At 27.4% G+C, this 21,943-nt stretch overlaps 1 protein-coding gene across 1 annotated transcript; it reads left to right on the forward strand.

Moving 5' to 3' along the window:
• Nucleotides 1–15,288: 15,288 nt before the first annotated feature.
• LOC111316649 (alpha-L-fucosidase 1-like) lies at nt 15,289–17,757 on the forward strand. Its single transcript, XM_022918699.2, has 3 exons — nt 15,289–16,072; nt 16,276–16,515; nt 16,815–17,757. The coding sequence occupies exons 1-3, from the start codon at nt 15,528–15,530 to the stop codon at nt 17,482–17,484; spliced, it is 1,455 nt and encodes a 484-aa protein (XP_022774434.2). The 5' UTR covers nt 15,289–15,527; the 3' UTR covers nt 17,485–17,757.
• Nucleotides 17,758–21,943: the final 4,186 nt, after the last annotated feature.

Raw genomic sequence — 21,943 nt, forward strand, 5'->3', positions numbered from 1 at the left:
AGGCATCTACTAATAAATAATAAAATAGACTATAGGTTGGAAATTGGAATATCTAAATTAATAAATTATTACAATAAGCATCCCAAGAAATTTGTGACTAGACACCATGATGACGCAAAAGGAAACAAAGTAAACGATATGCGATTAGGGAGGGCTAGGATTTTGACTTAATGATTTATAGCAAATGACGATATATGTGTTTATGTAAGTAACATATAATTTTTTTTTAAGTAATTAACAATATTTACATGTGAGTGACACTGGCTTTATTACATAGATTCATGATAAACAATCACATCATCATCCGTGATGCATAAAAGGGAGAACGTAACTAGAAATGCAACTATCCTCTCTGTACTCGACTTTCTCCTGCTTTATTCTCCTTCCTTGTACTTGCTTTCTTTTCTTTCAAATAATTCATTGACTTGAGCTGGAGTGTCACCAAAAATCCTCATTTCGGCCTCCTTTAATCTTCTTCCCTCGATAAATTTGACAAAACTCCACTAAACTCTGTTTCCATCAAACACAAATATCCTTAGTTATTAATTGTTCAGAACTTCTGAGATCCTGATCCTCCAGCTAAGAGGAACTGTATTAAAACTCGGTCACTGTAGCAGTCAAGCGTTGCACCATAAAACTGACGTTACCAACTCAACTCTTTGCCCACGATTATATATAGACCAGAAGAGGGCGCAAGGTTTGAGTTTTTTAGGACTTGGTGATTGGGGCAAATGGGGGCCCAAGGCTCATGAAGCTAGAGCAGTAAGCCCACCTATATTTGTTGTTTAATTGCATTAGTTCCAGCCCCAAGAATGAGTTTGTTTTTGTTCTTAGCAAAATAATTTTAGTGTTTTTGTTCGTTTTGTTCTTAAAGCAGGAAGTTCCTCTCTTTGGTATATGAAATGATAAATAAATAAAATAATCATTATTTTATATTATATTTGACTTATATTTAAAGAAATATATAGGATTACAATGAGGATTAATCATCATTTTAGTATAGAATGATTCAATTCTTCTAAAATGGAGAGAATTATTTTTAATCTATAAAATTAAACTTACATATCATATTATATTCTTAAAAATTATATTAATAATTTAAATTGTATGAATTTTGAAAAAGATAATTTTGAATAATAAAAAAATTATTCTATCTTAATCCTTACACACATTAAACACAAAATAGGATGATATTATTTAATCTAGTCATATTCATAATATTATCTTATCTTATCCTATCATGATCTTGTATACCAAACATATCTAGAGATCATTATATATAACTTGGAATTAATGCAAAAGGATAAAATACAAAGCTTCATATTTGATGCATAGGATGATGGATAGGTTATGATGAAAATCATCATACACCATTTTTGGATTATACTTAAAGAAAGGGATAGAGTCGCAAGGAGGATTAATTATTCTCTTAGCATAGAATGATTCAATCATTCCAAAATGAAGAGGATTATTTTTAATCTGTGGGATTAAACTTACATATCTTATTATACTCTTAAAAATTACATTAATAATTTAAATTGTATAAATTTTAAGGTAAAACAATTCTTATACACATTAAAATTTATCATATCTTAATTCTTGTACACATTAAACACAAAATAAGATGATATTATTTAATATAATTCTATTCGTAATATTATTTTATCTTATTTTATTATAATCTTGTGCACCAAACATTACAAAATTTAGACCCTCATATTTTGTGGTAAACTAAATTTTGTAATTTTACCATTATATTATATCATTTTCTTTTCTTACTCTTTTATTTTTCTTTTCTTACTAAATGGAGCCATAATCACAAGCCAAAGGATTGGTATATATCAATAGTATAAGTAATATGGCTTATAATAAAATCAATTAAAATACAAAAAAGAATAGGAAAAAGAATAAATAGCACAAATAAGAACCTTTTAATCTTTTCTTTCTCTTGTTAAATTTATTAGAAGAATTGAAGTACATTAGCAGTTGAGCTTGCTGACTATTTGTTGCCATTCATTTTAAAAGGCATATGCATGACCAAAGAGAGGAAGCAAACATTTATACATACACCAAAATTTAGAATGTGCAAACACCCAATTTGTTAGGAAATTTTAAATATTATTTTCAAAAAGGTTTGAATCAAAATTTGATTTTATTTGAGTTTGTTCGAACATTTAATTAGGTTTATCAAATTATTTTCATATTAAGTTTAATTGAATCTTGTTTTAAAAGAATTTTTTTGAGCTAAAATAAAAAGTCAATCCATTTAATTGTTACAAACTTAAAAACTCAAACCCATCATAAAGCCCAATTCTAATTCTATAAATCAAACTCATTAAACTCATCAACTAAAAAATAAATAAAATATGCTTTTTTCACTCTAATTTTAGCTTAATTATTTATTTATTATATATTTTTCTTTTTTTATGCTTTTCTTCTTATTGTTTCTCTTTTTTTTTTCTTTTTCTTTTATCTTAGTCTTTGTGCCCTAATGGCATCGATTGCCAACCTTGCCTTGCTACCACCTAACTTTACAACACAAAATTCGATAACCAAAAGTTATTGGTAGAGCCCCTAAAAATCCTTTTCAAATTGTAAAAAATTTGGTATTTTCCTCTCAAATAAACTCTTTAAATGTTACCTAAAAACACAGTGCAAAGAGGCCATTTTCTTACAAAAATTAGGCTTTGCTAAAAATTTTCCAAACATTTTGGCACCACCTTTACATCATTGCCAAATGCATTACTTATCACCAATCGCTACCACCATAATTTCATCACCAGTCAAACAATCTCTGCCCAAGAAACCCAAAACACAACAATACACCAACGAGTCAAACTTGAGGCTCCTTAAAAAAAATAAAAAATAAAAAACCTAGCCTACCTACCAAGCCACCTCTTCAAAAGAAGCTATAGCATAAAAAAAAAACAATACAATAGGAAAAAAAGTTAGAAAACAAAAAAAAGGCTTAGAACTTTAGTTTGGGTTCAAGATTAGGTTTTTTTTTTTTTTTTTTTGTGAGAAGGAACCTTAGGACTAGCAAAACAATATAGTGAAAATTTGGGACAATCAAAAAAGTAAAAACTTATGACAAAAAATTTTTTAATCGAAACTTTAAAGATAGATTTGATTTTTTATAGGTCGTTTTTCAAACAACGAGGTTTAAAATAGTGTTGAAGGTGGTGAGAGGGACACTTTTGGAAATTTTGAAAATTTCCAATATTGGTAAGCAATGGCAGACAAAGGTGGACGGTTGATGCACAGCAGACCAACACCATATTCTATGCATCTAACTGGCTTCAAGGTTTTTGTAGAGAGAGTGTGTTAGCTCAAATATGGATAACAATCTAAGAATGGGTGAATTGGATTATCTCTAAATTCTTTCCCAAAATTGACTTTCAATAAATTTGAATGAGAAATTTAAAACAATAAGATCTTTTATTGAAATTTGATAATATTAACAATAATAAAACAAATAAAGCACATATAAACAATAATGAAAATAAAAGAGTAAGGATAGAGAAATCAAACAAAAATATTTATAAAAGTTCAGTTCTTCTCTAAAGGCACATATCTTATCTCTTAAATCTTTTAGCCAAGATCAATCTACTAATAAAAAAATCTATTACAAAAACATTCAATATCTTTAAGGTCAAAATAGCAACCTCTATCCTATCTAGGATTCTACTCAATCTTATCAATTTCACCCAAGAAGATACCTCAGCCTTGACTCATAAATTCCTTTTAAATACAAAAGAATTTGAAAACTATGAAATACCTTTCAAAAGTTAAGTGTTTACTTAATTTAAATATAAAAAATAATAAATGAAGAACAAATATAACTTGGATACAAGAATAGGAAGAATTAAAGCTCTAATCTTTAAAATATTTTTAAATTCTTGAGAGAATGAATGTAAGGCTTATTGGTGCTTACTATTTTTCTTTATAAGTGTGTTGGAATGCCTAATTTATATAAAAAAAATAATAATAAGTTTGTAGCCATTAGAAAAGATTGAAAAATGAAAATGCATACATTTCTCCTTTCAAAGTAACCATTAGAAATATTAGAAAATGAAAATTCTTGAGAGAATGAAAATGCATGCGTTTTGAAGTATTCTAAAAAATGTGCTCAGGAATAGAGTTTGAAGAAGTAGCAACAAAGCTTGTGCTTGGTTTTGATTTTGAAGGTTAGAAAAGTGGTTGTTCTGTAATGCTTTTGGGTTTTTGGTCAATTGATTATTTTTTTTCTAAATCTATGAATCCATTTTTCAATTATGCTAAAGGGAAGTTGTTTTAAATAAGGAGTGTAAAATGGTTATTCTAACATTAGTGTGAAAAATTATCTTGGCTGTGAGTATGAAAGTGGGAATGTAACTAGAGGTTTGTACTAAAATGGGGTAAAATAAGGTTTTAGGGTCGAAGATGTTGTATAAGGTTGATAAAGAAGAGGAGTATAGACTTGGTAAAACGTATCATATATTTCAGAGTTGATGGAAGCAACTAGAAGTTGGTGTTTGTTATTGTTATTTTTGATAAAGTTGATTCTGAATATCTGCAAGTTAAATCTTGAGACTTTTTATTTTTTTTCTTTATGCAAAAACATAAGTGTAACTAATATTGGTTTTCACCATATATCTGAGTTCTTGAGCTAAAGCTATTATCTTTGCCTAAATGTTAAGAATAATGTTTTGGAGATTGATGAGACTTTGATCAAAATGGTGATTGACTTGATCTAACTGGTTCTCTATCATAGACAAATATGCATTTTGTTGAATAGAGTTTTCTGTTTGCCAATTCTAAATTACTTCTGCTTGAGAAATGCTTTTCTAGTTCCCATACTCATCTCTGTTAGTAGGGTTTGAGATTTTTAAAATGTGTTGTACTAATCTTTATGGAATTCTTAAAAAGAAGAAAATTCCAAGTCATAAAAAGGCTAATTTGGTTGCATCATATATATATAGTAAAGGTTTTTTTGGTTATGGATTTTTATGTATCTGGTTTTACAGGTTTTTTATGAAAGGTTTGGTTTTTTTTTTCTAGGATAAAAAATATAAAAATCAAATTTTCCTAAGGGTTCACCTAGGATATCAACTTCAGGTCTCTTTTTTCATATATTTCTTTCAGCATTTGTTATGAATACTTTTCTTTAACTTCTTTTGAAAATCATCATTATCAAGAAAGCTTCTGTAGTTGTCTTTTTTACATTCTTTACATCTACAATCAATGTCCCAATAACAATGTCTTTTTAGAGATCTGTATGCATCTATAAGTTTTTCATCAGGCTTGAAGTGTGTAACTGCTATATTTGGTTCAGTTTGACATGGTTGCATCATGAATTATGTAGGAAAGATAGTCATTGGGGTAGAAATCTTTTTTTCTTTTTTATGTTCAAATTCAATTGTTAGAATACCATCTAGATTTGTGATGTAAGAAGGATCAAAAAGTTGAATTGGCTTATCTCATTTTTAAATCTTTTGGTAACTTGTTGTCTACAACTTAAAAAGCATATTAGCAAGTTGTTCATTTAAGATCTATTTTGAAATATAAACACATATGGGATTTTTACTTGTAGCTTCTAACTTTACAAATATAGCATTATTAGAGTTAAGTAAGGACAAGTTTATGACATGATCTTGAATTTTGTAAGCCATCTGATAATGCATAGTTACTTGAAATCTTTTCATCTTAATTTTTACAATCTACACTTAAACTTTTAGAGCATTTAGAAGTGTTGGATCATGGAGAAACAAGTTTTATTTTGAAAAAACTAGGAAGAAAATAGTTTCAGCATTGAGCGTCATCTCAATTATGCCAAATACTATATGTTGATAGTCCTTGAATCTTGTATCCAATGAAATCATCCTGGTATAAGTACGAATACCATTTCTATTATGAAAGTTTAGTTCTATTTTGATAGCATCAAGTGAATATAAGTGTATCATTGGTCCATTCATTATTGTGGAAATTTTGAAAGAATCTAAAGAGTAACAAAGTACTTTTGAAATCCAACTAAAAAAATACACTGATCAAACTTTAAGGCTTGAACATACTCTTTTAGGGTTTAATATTTTAGTTTCAAAAGGGTTTTTATGGATCTGGCAAGAGAAAAAAAGTTTTTGAAAATGCAGTATAGGGATTTACAAGGAAAAGTTCTGTATCTCAAACTTTTTTGTTTTCTAAAAGATAATTAATTTCATACAAGAAATCTAACTTAGAGAAATAAGAATTTTTAATTATAGGAGAATGAGGAAAAGGTAAACTAAAAGAACATCTAAAATATAAAAGTTGCATGCTACTATCTTTAGATAAATTCATAAGAAAGAAAATTCTTTTAACTTATCTTATCCAATGCAATCTTAGATTTAGAACAGAAGAATAATTCTATATAGAGTTGCTGCTCTTACACCAAATGAACGAGGATCGATTATGCTAGAATAACTTAGTTGTATATTTGAACTATAAACTACTTATGTTTGGTATCTCTTTGATATAGGCAACTGATCCCTATCTATTTGGTATAAGAACAGAAACTCTATATAAAATTCTTCTTCTGTTCTAAATCTAAGATTGGGTTAGATAGGATAGGTTAAAAGAATTTTCTTTCTCATGGATTCATCAAAAGTTAATAGTACATAACTTTCATCCTTTAGATCTTCTTTTAGTTTACCTTTTTCTCATTCTCCTGTAATTAGAAATCTTCTTCCATTTAGTTAGATTTCTTATATGAAATTAATTATCTTTCAAAAAATAAAAAAAATCCAAAATACAGAATTTTCCCTTGTAAATCCCTATACTATTTTCTTAAAAACTTTTTTTCTCTTACTAGATCCATAAAAACCCTTTTAAAACCAAAATAACAAGCCCCAAAAGAGTATGTTCAAGCCTCAAAGTTTAATCAGTATATTTTTTCAACTGGATCTCAAAAGCATTTTGTTACTCTTCAAATTCTTTCAAAATTTTCACAACAATGGATGGACCAAGGATACACTCATATTCACTTTGGTGCTATCAAAATAATATTAAACTTTCATGGTAGAAATGATATTCCTATTTGTACCAAGATGGTTTTACTGGATACAAGATTCAAGGACTATTAACATGTAGCACTTGGCATAGTTAAGATGACGCTCAATGCTGAAACTGTTTTTCTTCATAGTTTTTCCAAACTATAATATGTCTTTTCATGATCAACACTGCTAGATGCTCTCAAAGTTTAAGTGCAGATTGCAAAAACTAAGATAAAAGGATTTCAGGCAACTTTTCATTATCAGATGGCTTACAGAATTCAAGATTATGCTATAAACTTGCCCTTGCCTAACTCTAGTGATGTTGTATTTATAAAGTTAGAAACTACGGATAAGAATCCCAAATGTGTTCATATTTCAAAGCACTTACAAAATTCAAGATCATGCCATAAACTTACCTTTGCCTGACTCTAATGATGCTGTATTTATAAAATTAGAAGCTATAAACAAGAATCTTATATTTGTTCATATTCTAAAATAGATCTAAAATGAACAACTTATTGATCTATTTCTTAAGTCGTAAACAACAAGTTACTAAAAGATTTAAAAACAAGATGAGTCAATTCAATATTTTGATCATTTTTACACCATATATCCAAATGAAACTATGACAATTTAATTTGATCACAAGAAAAGAAAATAGATTCCTACTCCAATAACTATCTTTCCTATACAGTTCATGATGCAACCATGTCAAGCTGAATCAAATGTAGTAGTTACACACTTCAAGCCTGATAAAAAATCGGTATATACAAACAAATTTCTAGAAGGACATTGCTATTAGGATATTGATTGTAGATGTAAAGGATGTAAAAAAGACAATTATGGAAGCTTTTTCAATAATGATAATGATTTTCAAACAAAGCCAAAGAAAAAGTCTTCACAACAGAAGTTAAAAAAAATATATGATAAAAGAGACCCTAAAGTTTATATCTTAGGTGAACCTTCAGAAAAAATTGATTTTTGTGTCATTTATCCTAGAAAAAAAAATTCCAAACCTTCCACAAAAAACCTGTAAAACCCATAAACATACAAACCCATAACCAAAAGAACCTTTACCCCATATATATATATATATATATATATATATATATATGATGCAACTAAATTAATCATCTTATGACTCAAAATTTCCTTCTCTCCAAGAATTTCATATAGATCAATACAAATACATTTCAAAAATCTCAAACCCCATTAATAGATATGAGTATAGGAACCAAAAAAATATTTTTTGAGTAGAAATAGTCTTGAACTGGAAAATAGAGAACTCTATTCAACAAAAAACATATTTGTCCAAGATAGAGAACAAGCTAGATTAAGTCAATCACCATTTTCATCAAAGTCTCATCAATCTCCAAAATATTATTCTTGACATTCAGACAAGGAAAAGGATAATAGCTTTAGATTGAGAACTCAAATATATGGTGAAAATCAATACTGATTACACTTATGCTTTTACAAATAAATAAATAAAATATCTTAAGATTCAATTTGCATATCTTCAAAATCAACTCTGTCAAAAACAATAACAACCACCAATTTTCAATTACAGTATTTTTGCTCTTATTAATACTGAAATGCATGATACGCCTTACTAAGCTTATACTCCTCCTCCTTATCAACCTTGTGCACCCTCTTCACCCCCAAAACCTTTTTCCACCCCATTTTAGTACAAACCTCCAACCACATCCCCATCTTCATACTCTCAGCCAAGATAATTTTTCATACCAATGTCAAAACAACCATTCTATACTCCTCTTTCAAAACAATCTCCCTTTGATACAACTGAAAAATGGATTTACAGATTCAGAGAAAAGCAATCAATTGACTAAAAACCTAAAAAAACTATGGAACAACCACTTCTTTAACCTTTAAAACCAAAACCAATCACAAGCTTTATTGTTACTTCTTCAAACCCTTCACTTGAGCACATTTCTAATAATACTTCAAAACTTTCATCACAACTCATGATCTCCCCAACTGTTTTTTCAGAAATGCTATAACAAATGGCACATGACAATTGTTTTAATTGTCCATTGAAAATATCTTCCCTACCAAGTATGAAACAAAATCTCAAATGGAAAGTTATAAGTCAGACAACTTAGATGATTCAGATGAAATACTCTCATAGATTTTTATAACAAAACCAATAGTTAAATTTTAGAAGATAATCCAAAAGTGCACAATCCAAAAGAAATGAATACTGAACAACAACCTCCTCCTCATATGTAAACACATACTACTTCTTTGATATCAAAGTTCTTAGTGTTCACAATTGATAATATTCCTACTTTCAAATGGCCTTAAAGATTTCAAGGGCTCCTAGCTTATGGACTTGTTGAATTAAATTCTTAATTATTTTTAATTGACTCTAATGCTTTTGACAGAAAATTAAAAAAATTCTTTCACCTTAAGAGTATACAAAAAAACTATTGTTTCTCTTGTATGGGATCCATCGTCAGATCATTTAACATTTTAAAAGTTTTCAATGAACAATTAATACTTTAACTTTTTCCTAAGATTTCTTTTCTTATTTTATTTTTAAAAAAAAATTGATGCCTTTGTTGAAGGAAAAATTAATACTTTCAATTTTTTCCTAAATACATTTTTTGAAATTAGAAAGATTTTTATTTAAGAAAAATTCATGCTTTCGATTTTTTCTTAAATCTTTTATTTTGAAATATAATTTTGATTTTTTTTATTTTTTTAAGAACAATTCATACTTTCAACTTTTTTATAAAACCCTCTTTTTTATTATTTTTTATTTAAAAAATTGATACTTTCAACTTTTTTTAAAAACTATTTTTTTATTACTAATTTTTTTTTAATATTTTAACTTTTCTTTATTTCTAAAATTATTTTTATTCTTAAAGAAAATTCATTAAAAAATATATAGATATTAAATAAATGAGCAAAATAATAAAAAGAAAAAAATACCCAAAAGAATGAATCAGCTTAGCTTAATTAGAATTCAGCTCAGCTTGGTGCAATACTAGAATAGCTAGTGGTTCGAACTTTTTCCAATAATCCAAAACATTGCGTTTGGGAAAACATTAACCCTTCAAGCTTTTTTTATTTATTTTTTTCTACAATTTCCTTTTTATCTCTTTGTTTTCTACAAAATTAACCAAGAAACTCAAGTTTTAAGAAGACTAATGGATTTTTCTAGATTTTGGCACATCACCGACACTGTCGCTGCCACAAGTCGCCACTACCACCTTCCTTTTTATTTTTTGTTTTTCTTTTTCTTCAACATCAAAATTTCAATCAAGAATCATGCACCTACTTTTTGATCGTCATCACTCTGCAATGTGAGTCACAATAAAATTCTACACCTGAAACCCTATTCTTTGATCATCGTTACTTCGTCAATATGAGTCACAACCACTATTGCCTTCTTTGTTACTTATTATAACTAATCTTATATTGATTATGGCTTTTTATATTTTGATTATCTATTGAGTTTCAGGTATTCTGAGTTTTGGGTCTTGACTCGATTTTTGCTAGTGAGTGATTGGGCTACCGTTAATGAAAATTTTAGTAGTGGTAAGGTTAGGCAATTTGGTGGTAATGGATTTTTGGTCGGTGGCTTTATTTTTCCCTCTGTTTTCTACTAGATTCTTTTCTATGATTTTCTCTCTATTTGAATGTGCTGTGTTGATTATTGGAGAAAGTGGGTTATGGATTGGGGTTATTAAATATTGTGTTTAGGGATGACAATCATGCACGAAAGACTTTATGGTTGTAGCTAAAGGATGGACTGTTTCACAATGCTGTAGTAGATTAAAAACTTGTGTGGTGCTTGTAATGGTGATGGCAGTATGGTGGAGAAAAGAATGAAAATAGGGTGGTGTTACTAGTAATTGTTTGATTTTTCTCTGTATTTTTCACTCTAATACCTCTGGGTTTTACTTTGTGTTTTTGTCTTGTATTTTTCACTATGTTTTTTTATTCTTCCCTTAAACAATGGTTTATATAACATAATGAAGATAATATTTCAATTAAAAAAATCGAGCATCCTATCATTTTCAATTTGAATTTTGATTTTAAGAAACACTGAATTTCTAAGATTTAATCCAAACTATGAATTTCAAACACCAAATTTTATCACTTGTTTTATCCTTTTTTTTTATTTCCAGAATAATAACAACAACAATAAATAAATATAACAATGAACCAAATTGATTAGGTCCAATACCCAAATAATCTAGGACGAAATAAGGTGTTTACAACAAACAGTGCCATTAGTTGTCAACTACTTGAAGATTTTGAGTTAGGATCCATTTAGATGGGCAATAAGATTAGTTTTGGTAAGATTAAAAAAAACGATAGTGATAAGATTAATTATTATAGTAGTAAAACTACATATTATAGTACTAAGATTAAAATCAACGATTAGATATATATATTTGGATGCAAAAATAATAGTGAGTGTAATAAAAAAAGAAAATGATCATCAACTATGTCAAATTAAAATTTGTGTTTAATTGAATTATATTATATATTTAATATTTGTAAAATTAACAAATAATTAAATTTTATTAAAATTATTTTTATATATAAAAATCAAAGTAAAAAAGAAAACAAAAGAACAAAAATAAATGTAAATTTAGATGTAATAAAGCTATTATAGTCATGTAAGTATAGGGTAAAATAAGAAGTAAAAAATAAACAATGAGCGCAATATTGTCCATGAGCATCACAGTAAGCCACTGGACATGTTATGCTTCAGTGCGGATTGAGGGGAATGGTGTGATTAAAATGCTCCATCGTGCTGTTGGCAAGTTTGCCAAACATCTTCTTGTGTTGATTTAGCCTGCGTTTATATGCAAATGAAGCCTTATTAATACCAACTCCGATTGCTCTTGATTTTAATAATTTTTCATCACCGAAGATTAAGAGTACACTTGATTTTAATAAGTTTTATTTTTTAAATAAATAAATAAATTATTAATTTTTGAAATATTAAACTACATATATAAAAAATTTACAATTAAATTAATAAAATATTAAATAAACATGTTATTTTTATATTTTTATGTTTATCAAATATAAAAATTTTATATTCCCTGAGGTGAACAAAACTCAAAAATTACATATTTTCCTTCAATATTAGTTTTCTTGAAATCACTTTTAGGCACAAAATCTAAAAATATACAATTCAATGCTTCAGTATAGTAAAGTTTTTAAATTTTATAAGTGAGATTAAGAAAATGACAAATATCTTAAGATATATTTTTAAAAAATTTTAAAAATTAATTAAAAATAAAAACAAAACATGTGTCAATCTCTTAATATCACTTGTAAAAATTTATACTACTAGTATTTCAAATACTATAAATTTATATTACTATACATGACAATAAATAAAAAATAAAGGATGGATCAATTTATATTACCATAAAATTAAAAATTTTACATATTTTTTAATAATTATTTTTAATGAATTTAAGGGATGAGATTAAATATCTTAAATCTATTAAAATTAATTATTTAAAAAATAAAATTTTTAATTTTACATTAATATAAATTAATCTCTTTTCTAAAAATAATAGTCAAGGCGTTTCCAATAACCATCCTGAATTTAATTTGGTTTCAAATCGATAAGGTTAACCCTATCGAAACTTTTTGTAAGTCACGTACGTTTAAAGAAAATGATACCCGCAAGAGGAAAAATCTCATGATAGGTTATTGTTCATCTTTATTTGTTATGACTACTGAAATATAACTATAATATACACACACAAATAATGCATTAGAAAATAAATATATATGAGTAAAAATTCATTTATTTAATATATTTTTTATATATTTTTAAAATTTTAAATTAAAATTATGATTCTAATATATATATATATATATTTAAGAATCAGATGAACACATTGTAATTTAGGTCAGCGCCAATCACCGTGATAATTCTGAAGGGAGCAACCTTTCAAAATGTTGGATCAAGTACAAATACAGGCCCAAGATTCAACCCATCACTAGAATGTTTATGAGGCCGACGAGGGTATAGTTTCTCATTGAGCCTTAAGCCATCTTCCATCTTCATGAAATTAAGATGGGCTATATGACTGTATCTTTAACGAAAACTAATCTTAAGCTAGAGTACAGTCTATAAATATATTAACCCAACAGCGCTTGCTTTTGGACGGTTTTGGAAGATGACAATGGGTTCAGTTTCAATCTGATTATTAAGCCTGATCTATACAATTTAAAAGCGCTGCCGACAACTCCAACACCAACACCAACGCCTCTTTAATTTTCCTTTTCTTTTCATTCTTTTCTAAAAATTTCTAAAAAAATTTACATGATATTCAATTTAAACTTTCACGCAATCTTTACTTTGCTTATTGAGCTTTAATTTGTCTCAAATAAGTCACTGAAATTTGCCGACTATACCCAACATATGTCTCAACCAACTGAATCAAAAATGACATGATTGCTGCATGCAGCTCTATCCAAATTCACTTTTTTTTTTTGTTTCTTTTTCTTTTTCCATTTTATCTTCTAACTAACGTGTATATAATTTTCATTCTAAGATTAAAAAGACGCCTTAAAACCTAAGATTTGTGATTTTGATTTGTTCGATCATTTATACAGTAACTTTATGTGACAATCACGTTTTTCAGTCATTTTGATTGATAAAAATATATTATAATGATTAAATTTGATATAATTAATAAAGTTTAATTACCGATTTAGACAAATTAAAATTTGGTGATAAAAATGAGATTTATTGAAAGTTTAATGACAAACTTCACGCGACCTGAAATGAATTAAAGCAAACACCTACTTAGGGTAGAACAAATGGTACTTCGAGTAATTTGATTTTAAAAATTTTAAAAATCAATTAAATTAATTTAATCTTTGAAAATTTTAAATGATTAAAAAAAATTAAAATTAAAATTAATCGAATCGGCTTAATTCAATTTATTTAGAATTTTGTCGGTTTCATATTCACTACCTAATCATAACTTTGCTCCAACAATAGCAAAGGAACCCAAAGCTATGAAGATTTTCTAATTCCTATTCACTACCTAATCATAACAATTTTGTTATCAGCAAAATTCGAAACTCTACCGAATTCCATTTCTTGCAAGTTATAACAATTTTGTCATAATCAAAACGGATATCATCTGGACGACTCGTGACCTATACTTGTGCGCAAGAAGTTCAAGTTGTAGCCACGGCTCTGGCCTCCACCTGTAGCCCCTCCGCTAGCTGGGTCCCCTCCCAATATTTGTATCCCCACTGATGAACCATTGACTTCAGGTTTGGCTTCTATCAAAGTAGCTCGCAGACCCAATTTGTACCCCTTTGATTTCAAAATTGAAAATCCATTAGTGGCCTGCAAACAAAATGAGTGATTGCTAGCTGAAACAACAAGACTCTTGGTTGTCGCTGCCATTGCTACTACTCCTCATCTTTCTTTGAACAAAATTTACATAAAATTTTATAGGTAAAATTTATAAAATTTTTTATTAAAAATAATAAATAAAAAATTTAAATTAATAAATTAATAAATTTTAATATAAAAATTAATAATACGTAAAAAAATTATTAAAAATATTTTTTATAATTTAAATTTGATCAATATTTATTCAACGATAAAAATTTTATTAATATATTTATTAAAATATCTATTTAATAAATATATCAAAATTTATTAAATTTTATATGTTTAATTTACGTGATAAAATCTTTTAATTTATCGATTTTTATTTTTTATTTTTATTTTTATTTACTTATTTATGATAAAAAAAAAAAAACTTCATAAATTTCAATTATGAAATTTCATGTAAATATTTTTTATCTTCCTTTTCCTCTTCTTCAAATGGATACTTGGAAATGTCAAAATACATGTAAGAGAGAAAAAGAAAAAAATTTAAGATTTAGATTTTAATGTTCGTAATGAGCATTGGATAAAGTTAAATAGGTAATTAACTGACTGAAAAATCAAAATAATTCAAATATAAAGTAATATTTTTATTAAATATTTAATTATTAAATTTCAAATTTTTCAATCAATTTGATTTATAAAATTCAAACTGTAAATCGATTGAATAACCCATTTAAACCGAATATAAAATCGATTTAATTTCTTAAACCCAAAAAATAAAATCCGATTTAGTTTAATTGTCGGTTTTTTTGTCGGTTTACACCAACTTTTGCTGTCCCCTGCATCTACCAGTATTTGTTCAAACCGCACACGACCTGAAATGAAAAGGCGAATACAGTCCGTGACTGCTGTCCAGTGTCAACAATTCACTCCTACAATTATAAAGAAGCCTCATCATAGAAGAAACAAACAAATTCGAATCAAAAAGCTTAGTTACTTTCACTTTTTTTTCTCTTTTATTTGTCAATCTCCCACACCTTTTTTTTTCATTTGGTCCTTTTCCCTCATCATCTAAGCCTTTTATCTATCTCTTCATTATTAACATATTAGATTATAGCAAGCAGCTAGGGAGGGAAAGGCAAAAAGGAGCCGTAAGCTTTATGGCTAAGTTTTGGTGTTCTTTATGGATAATCACAATACTTCAACTGTCACAATTGGCCATTTCTCGGCCTGAACGGGTTCCAACACCACCGCTTCCAGTCCTACCACTCCCAACATTTTCTCAATTGAAATGGCAACAAAGAGAGCTCATAATGTTCCTTCACTTTGGTGTCAACACATTCACGGACTCCGAATGGGGCACCGGGAAAGAAAACCCAGCCATATTCAACCCTGTTGGTCTCAATGCCAACCAATGGGTTACCGCTGCTGCAGAAGCAGGGATTTCTCTCATGATCCTCACCGCAAAACACCATGATGGATTTTGCTTGTGGCCTTCTAAATATACTGATCATTCTGTTGCATCTAGTCCTTGGAAAAATGGCCATGGGGATGTTGTGCAAGAGTTTGTGACTGCAGTCAAAGCTCATGGAGGCATCGATGCTGGATTATACCTGTCACCATGGGATCGCCATGATCGAAGATATGGACATGATTTGCAGTACAATGAATACTACTTAGCTCAGTTGCAAGAGCTGCTTAACAAGTAAGATCAAAAACAAAATTGTTTTACTTTGTTAATATTTCCTTTATTCTTCACAAAAATTCCAAAACCATAAGAAGGAAAATATTTTTAATGAAGTTTCTTTTTTTTGTTCCCATCAGTTGTAGCCGTAATAATCTTTAATTAAATTTCTCATTATTAATGCACTTGATGAATTTCGTGTGTTTTCACATGCATTTTGCCAGATATGGGAGGGTGAAGGAGATATGGTTTGATGGGGCAAAGGGTAAAAATGCGAAGAACATGTCCTACTACTTCACAGATTGGTTTGCAATGGTGAGAGAGTTGCAGAGTTCAATCAATATTTTTTCGGACGCTGGTCCCGATGTGAGATGGGTGGGAAATGAGCAAGGATTTGCCGGCAACACGAGCTGGTCTACCATCAACAGTACCTCGCTGTCAATCGGAAATGCAAGCATTATTGAGTAAGTTATACAAATGTTGTTGGAGTGTATAAAACACTTCGAACTCTAAAGGGAATAATATTGCACGTAAGAAATTAATAAGAACAAGATGTGAATATAAATTATTCAAGTGTCAAAAGTAAATGTTCTCGCGGTTTACCAAACAACTTTGATTAGCATCTGTATCCCATTAGATCACACTTTTGTATCAAATAAAGTTATCCATGCGAACTATTAACTTCCCAACTAACAGCTTCTTTATGTCATCCATGCGAACTATTAACTTCCCAGCTAACAGCTTCTTTGTTTCAATAATGCAGTTATCTCAATACGGGTGATCCAAAAGGGACCAATTGGTTGCCCGCAGAATGTGATGTTTCAATCAGAAAAGGATGGTTTTGGCATAACTCACAGTCACCAAAGAAGTTAAGCGAGCTTTTAGAGATATACTACAATTCAGTAGGAAGAAATTGTGTGATGTTACTTAATGTACCACCCAATTCAACAGGGCTTATATCTGAAGCAGATGTTCTGAGATTAAAAGAATTTAGAAGTGCAATTGACACAATATTTTCTACCAATTTAGCAGAGAAATGTTTCATAAAAGCTAGTAGCCAAAGAGGGGGAAAGGGGGGTGGTTTTGGTCCCGAGAATGCGTTAGATAGTGATCATCTGTGGACATATTGGGCACCAAGAGATGATGGTGACAAAAGGGAACATTGGATTGAAATGGGAGTACCAAATGGAGGGCTGACATTCAATGTGGTCAGAATTCAAGAAGCCATTGGGCTTGGTCAAAGGATCCTAAGGCATGAAATTTATGTAGATGGCAAGAAACTAGTGGAAGGGACAACAGTGGGATATAAGAGGCTTCACAGGCTTGATGAGGTTCACGGTCGGGATGTGAGGATCATAATTAAGGAATCAAGGGGATTGCCTTTGATCTCTTCCGTTGGTTTGCATTTTGACCCATATTGGAACCCAAACTAGCAGTCATTTATTATTAATTTCTTTTTCAGCCTGGAGCATTGATTGAATTAAAAGGTTGCTTTTTAAGCTTTCAGCAGATTGCTTTTTGCCTTTTGCATATTTTTCAGGCCCATGTTTTTCTGTTTGATCTCTTTGTCTTCATTGCTAAAGGCATAAAGGCAAATAGCCATATATGCAATCTCTTTGTATTCATATCACAAACTGCTCTACTACCAATTATTAATAATAATAGCAACAAAAGGATTATCGGCTCAAGTTTGAAGTGTCAAAAGAAAAAATCTATTTAAACTTTGGCTGGCACTACCAGGATCCTTGGAAGTCTCTACATCTTTCTTTTCTTAATGTAATTGTTTAAACGTGGATTTTGTTTAAAGAATGATTTGCTAATTCCGATCTTCCAGGTTGGGGGTCTTGGTGGATGGGGCAGCAACACATGCAGGTCCACTAATAATGGCTTAAAAATAGTTTTAAAAATGGCAATAATCAACAAAAAGAATCATATCGACCCTATTATTTTTACTAATTGTTTGATCTGAAAATATTCAGCACCAACCAAAAGGGATTTAATCATGTACAACATCCATAGTTACAAAACCAAATGGAGTTATCATTTTTTTTATTATATTTTCAGTAAATTTAATAATTTAAAATATGATAAAGTGATATGATATAAATATCATATGAAAAAAATACGAAATTAAAATTTTAATAATTATTATATATAAATTTAATAAAATTAAAAAATATATTTAATATTTTCATGTTTATATAAATAATAACATATAATTTTTATAAAAAAATATAAAATAAATATATAAATTTAAATATTTTATATAATATAAATATATAAATTATCAAATTTAATGTTTTAGCTTATTTTAAAAGTATTAATAAAGCATGCTGCTTCTTTTAAAAATAATAATAATAAAGCATGCTGCTGCAGGTATTTTTTTTAATTGTTGAAGTTTGTAATTAATTCTTTCTTTCTCTAATTTTTAAACTAAGAATATTCATGTGGTACCTATAAAAATAATTTAGTAACCATAAACTGTGTGCCAAGAAATTTCTTTTACTGATATTTTTTGGAACACAAGTAGATTTGCAGATCCAGTGTTTTTGAAGTTATTAGTGTATTTCGATAAAAGAATCTCACAGCTCAGACAGAGAGGTTGTCACTGCTGGGCTGGCAAGTACTACTTTGATTTGCATATCTTTTAGTTGCTTCAAAATGATATCTCTTTTGAAAAATTAAAAAATCATTCTCTTTTTTTTTTATCAATATACTATTCATAAGTACAGCCACGCACGTCTCACTTTTTTTAAGTCGACGATAATTTTGTAAATAAAATTTATAATAAAAATCAAAATTTAACTTAAAATTTTTTAAAACTTTATAAAAAATCAAAATTAAATATTATATTCGAGATGGAGAAAATATTAGTTTTTAGCTTCTTGAACTTTGCTAGTTTCAATTGAAAATATCCAAGTATTCCAAAATGAATAAGTATGAGCTCAAATTAAACAATATCATAATTTTGTTGAATCAATAACAAGTTCTCTGAAATTGTAGTACAAACATGCATCTCTTTAATTAAGGGGACATCACCTTATAAATAATAAGCCCATTGGGGAGTCAATTGATCCCAAACTCCGCTGTGGTTGTTTTTTTTAATTTTTTTTTCTTTCTTATGATTGAAATATAAGCATATCATTTATAATTTTTTTCTTTATATTTTTAATAATTATCAATTTACAATAAAACTTTATATAAAATTTCTTCACTTATAAATATAAAACTCACATAAAATTTTAATGAATTCATATAATTTTAAATTATAATTAACTTGTCATAACGATTTTTTGTTCGTAGAGAACTCAATTGCTAGACTTAAAAAAAAATTTTGAAGTCATCATCAATCTTTTTTTAAAGTGTAATTGATCACTCAAAATATCTTTTAATAAAAATCTTTAAATTAATTGAGATTTACTAAAAAAAAATTTAGGTCTATGAAATCAAAGTTAAGTTCAAGAGTAAAATTACAATTGAGGAAGGTATTAGCACCCTTACGTCGCTCGTTCGATAAACGGTACTAATTAAATATGTGTAATTCTTTAATTTTGATGATGTAATATTTTTATATTTAAATTTAATTTCTTAAAATTTATTTATGAAACAAATATTTCTTTGTTGTGAAATTAACACTATTATAATTATTTTCGCATTCTATAAAATTCCCCAACACTTTGACATAATTTATAAAAAATCTATATTTAAAAAAATATTTTGAAAAAATTGATCATTCATAAATTTCTCGAAATCTCGTCATAAGATATTTTATTTATTTAATAAAATAATTTTATAAACATCCCGATTCTTTGGTGAGTTTTTAAAATTTATTAAATAAATTTCAAGATTATCCCGACTCTTCAGCGAAATTTTAAAAATTTCAAACAAATTTTAAGATCATCTTAACTTTTTGATGAGATCATAAATAAAAAAAATTATTTTTTGACGATAATTAAGGGATTTAATTAATTAAAATTTATTGTGATTATTTTTATTATTTTGTTGTTATCGTTTAGTATTTATTATTATTTTTTTAACAAAATTTTAGATTATTTTAACTCATTGACGAAATCTAAAAATATTAATCTCTTACTTGTATTAAAAAAATCAAATTCTTTCAATTTTCTTTAAGAAATTAAATTTTTTTTAAAGGTTTATTCAAAATATCAATTATTATTATTTCATTTTTATTTTTTGTTTTTTATATTGTTTAAATAAACTTTTATTATAGTAAAATTAATTTTGGATTATTCCATTCTATGGTGAAATCCAAAAAATTATTTTTACTTGTAATAATTAAAAAAAATTAAATTTTTTCATTTTTCTCTAAAAATTACATTTAAAAGATTCTTTTAAACAATTTATCATTTTTTATTTTATTTATTTATTTATAATTTTATTATTATTTTTAGCAAAAATTATTTTTTAAAATTATCTCAACACTTTGGTGAAATTTAAATAATATTTTTACTTGTAATAGAATTTTATTTTTCTTAAATAGTTATTATTATTATTTTGTTTATCCTTTTATTTTTTAATTAAATCTTAGGATTTGTTTTTTTATTGTTTATTGTCACTAATAGTTATTTATTTTTAATATAAAAATATATATTATATATTATATATTATATATTATAAAAATCTTAAACAAATAACAAAAATAAAAATAAAATAAAATAAAAAAAATTACAAACGGATCTAATCAAAACGTGGATTGACACGTAAATCCTGTGCAAGTTGAGCGTGAGTCAAACGCTTAAAATAATGTCATTTTGTAGGCCTAGGCCATTTTCTTTTTTTTTTTTTTTTTTTTCTTCCATCTCTCTTTACCTTCAAAGCTCTTCTCTCTAAAACTCAAAATCCCTTTTGTCGACCGCTTACAATACTTAATTTTCAACCAATCACAGCCATGCCATCGCCAAAATTTTCAAATGGGGCCTGTAAATTCAAATAACTTTTAGATTTCAGTTTTTTTTTTTAGATTTTGGTCACTGAAAATTTCAAAGATCGTTGAAAAATTAAAAATTTTTTAAAATCCAACGATTAAATTTTTTTTTTAAATTTTAAAGAAATTCCAAATTTATCTTTTTTGTTTTCTAAACATTCTCTCAAAACCAAATTTAAAAAAAAAAAAAAATTCTTAAATCTCGTAGATCAAAAATTTAAGGAGTCTTTTTTGTTTCTAATTTTTTTGTGTTTACTGCCAATTCCTTTATCAAAGAGGACTGTATTTTTTTTTACAGAGCCCTGAGGCTTCCTTTCGTGTCCCTCTTTTTTAGCTTTTTTTTTTTTACAATATTCTTCTTTTTTTTTTCATGCTTTTGTAAAAATTAACTTTATTTATAAAATTTTTAAAATTTAAATATCAAATCTCTTAAAAATTTTTGGATAAATCCGGTGACTTTTACTGGCCAAATTTCATACTATCAAATTAAATAATATCAACAAAGAAAAATGAATCACTCTGTAACTTAATTTCAATTACTATAATTAAAAAAAATATTACTTTTTTTTAAAAGATTAATTAATGATAATGATGATGATAATAATATAATAATAATTATTATTATTATTATTATAGTTAAATTAAAATAAAATAAGATAAAATTAGTGCCTACATAACTAATTATATTATATATTATTTTTAAAAGTGAAATGCTTCTGTCACCTGATATGACAATACGAGAACATTTGATAAGTGTTGTCGTATCAGTGCGTTTGCTACTTCCTTCGGATTTAATTTGTCCGCTTGCGTTCTTTAAAAGCCTTTGTTTGATCGAGTACGTAAACTTTTTCAACTGTATTTTTTCAATTCTCCCATCTTACTTTTATATTGCACTACTTTATTTTCAGTTCCAAAATAATCATGACTTCACGCCATTTTTTATTTAA

Source organism: Durio zibethinus, chromosome 9 (assembly GCF_047325235.1).
Source record: "Durio zibethinus cultivar Kanyao isolate XHJ-2024 chromosome 9, ASM4732523v1, whole genome shotgun sequence".
NCBI classification, from domain to species: Eukaryota; Viridiplantae; Streptophyta; class Magnoliopsida; order Malvales; family Malvaceae; genus Durio; species Durio zibethinus.

Excerpts from the sequence above, each read along its gene's own strand:
- LOC111316649 (XM_022918699.2), top strand. The coding sequence starts at position 15,528 with ATGGCTAAGTTTTGGTGTTCTTTATGGATAATCACAATACTTCAACTG. Across the intron at positions 16,073-16,275 it reads TTGCAAGAGCTGCTTAACAA|ATATGGGAGGGTGAAGGAGA; the intron begins GTAAGATCAAAA and ends GCATTTTGCCAG. Across the intron at positions 16,516-16,814 it reads GGAAATGCAAGCATTATTGA|TTATCTCAATACGGGTGATC; the intron begins GTAAGTTATACA and ends TCAATAATGCAG.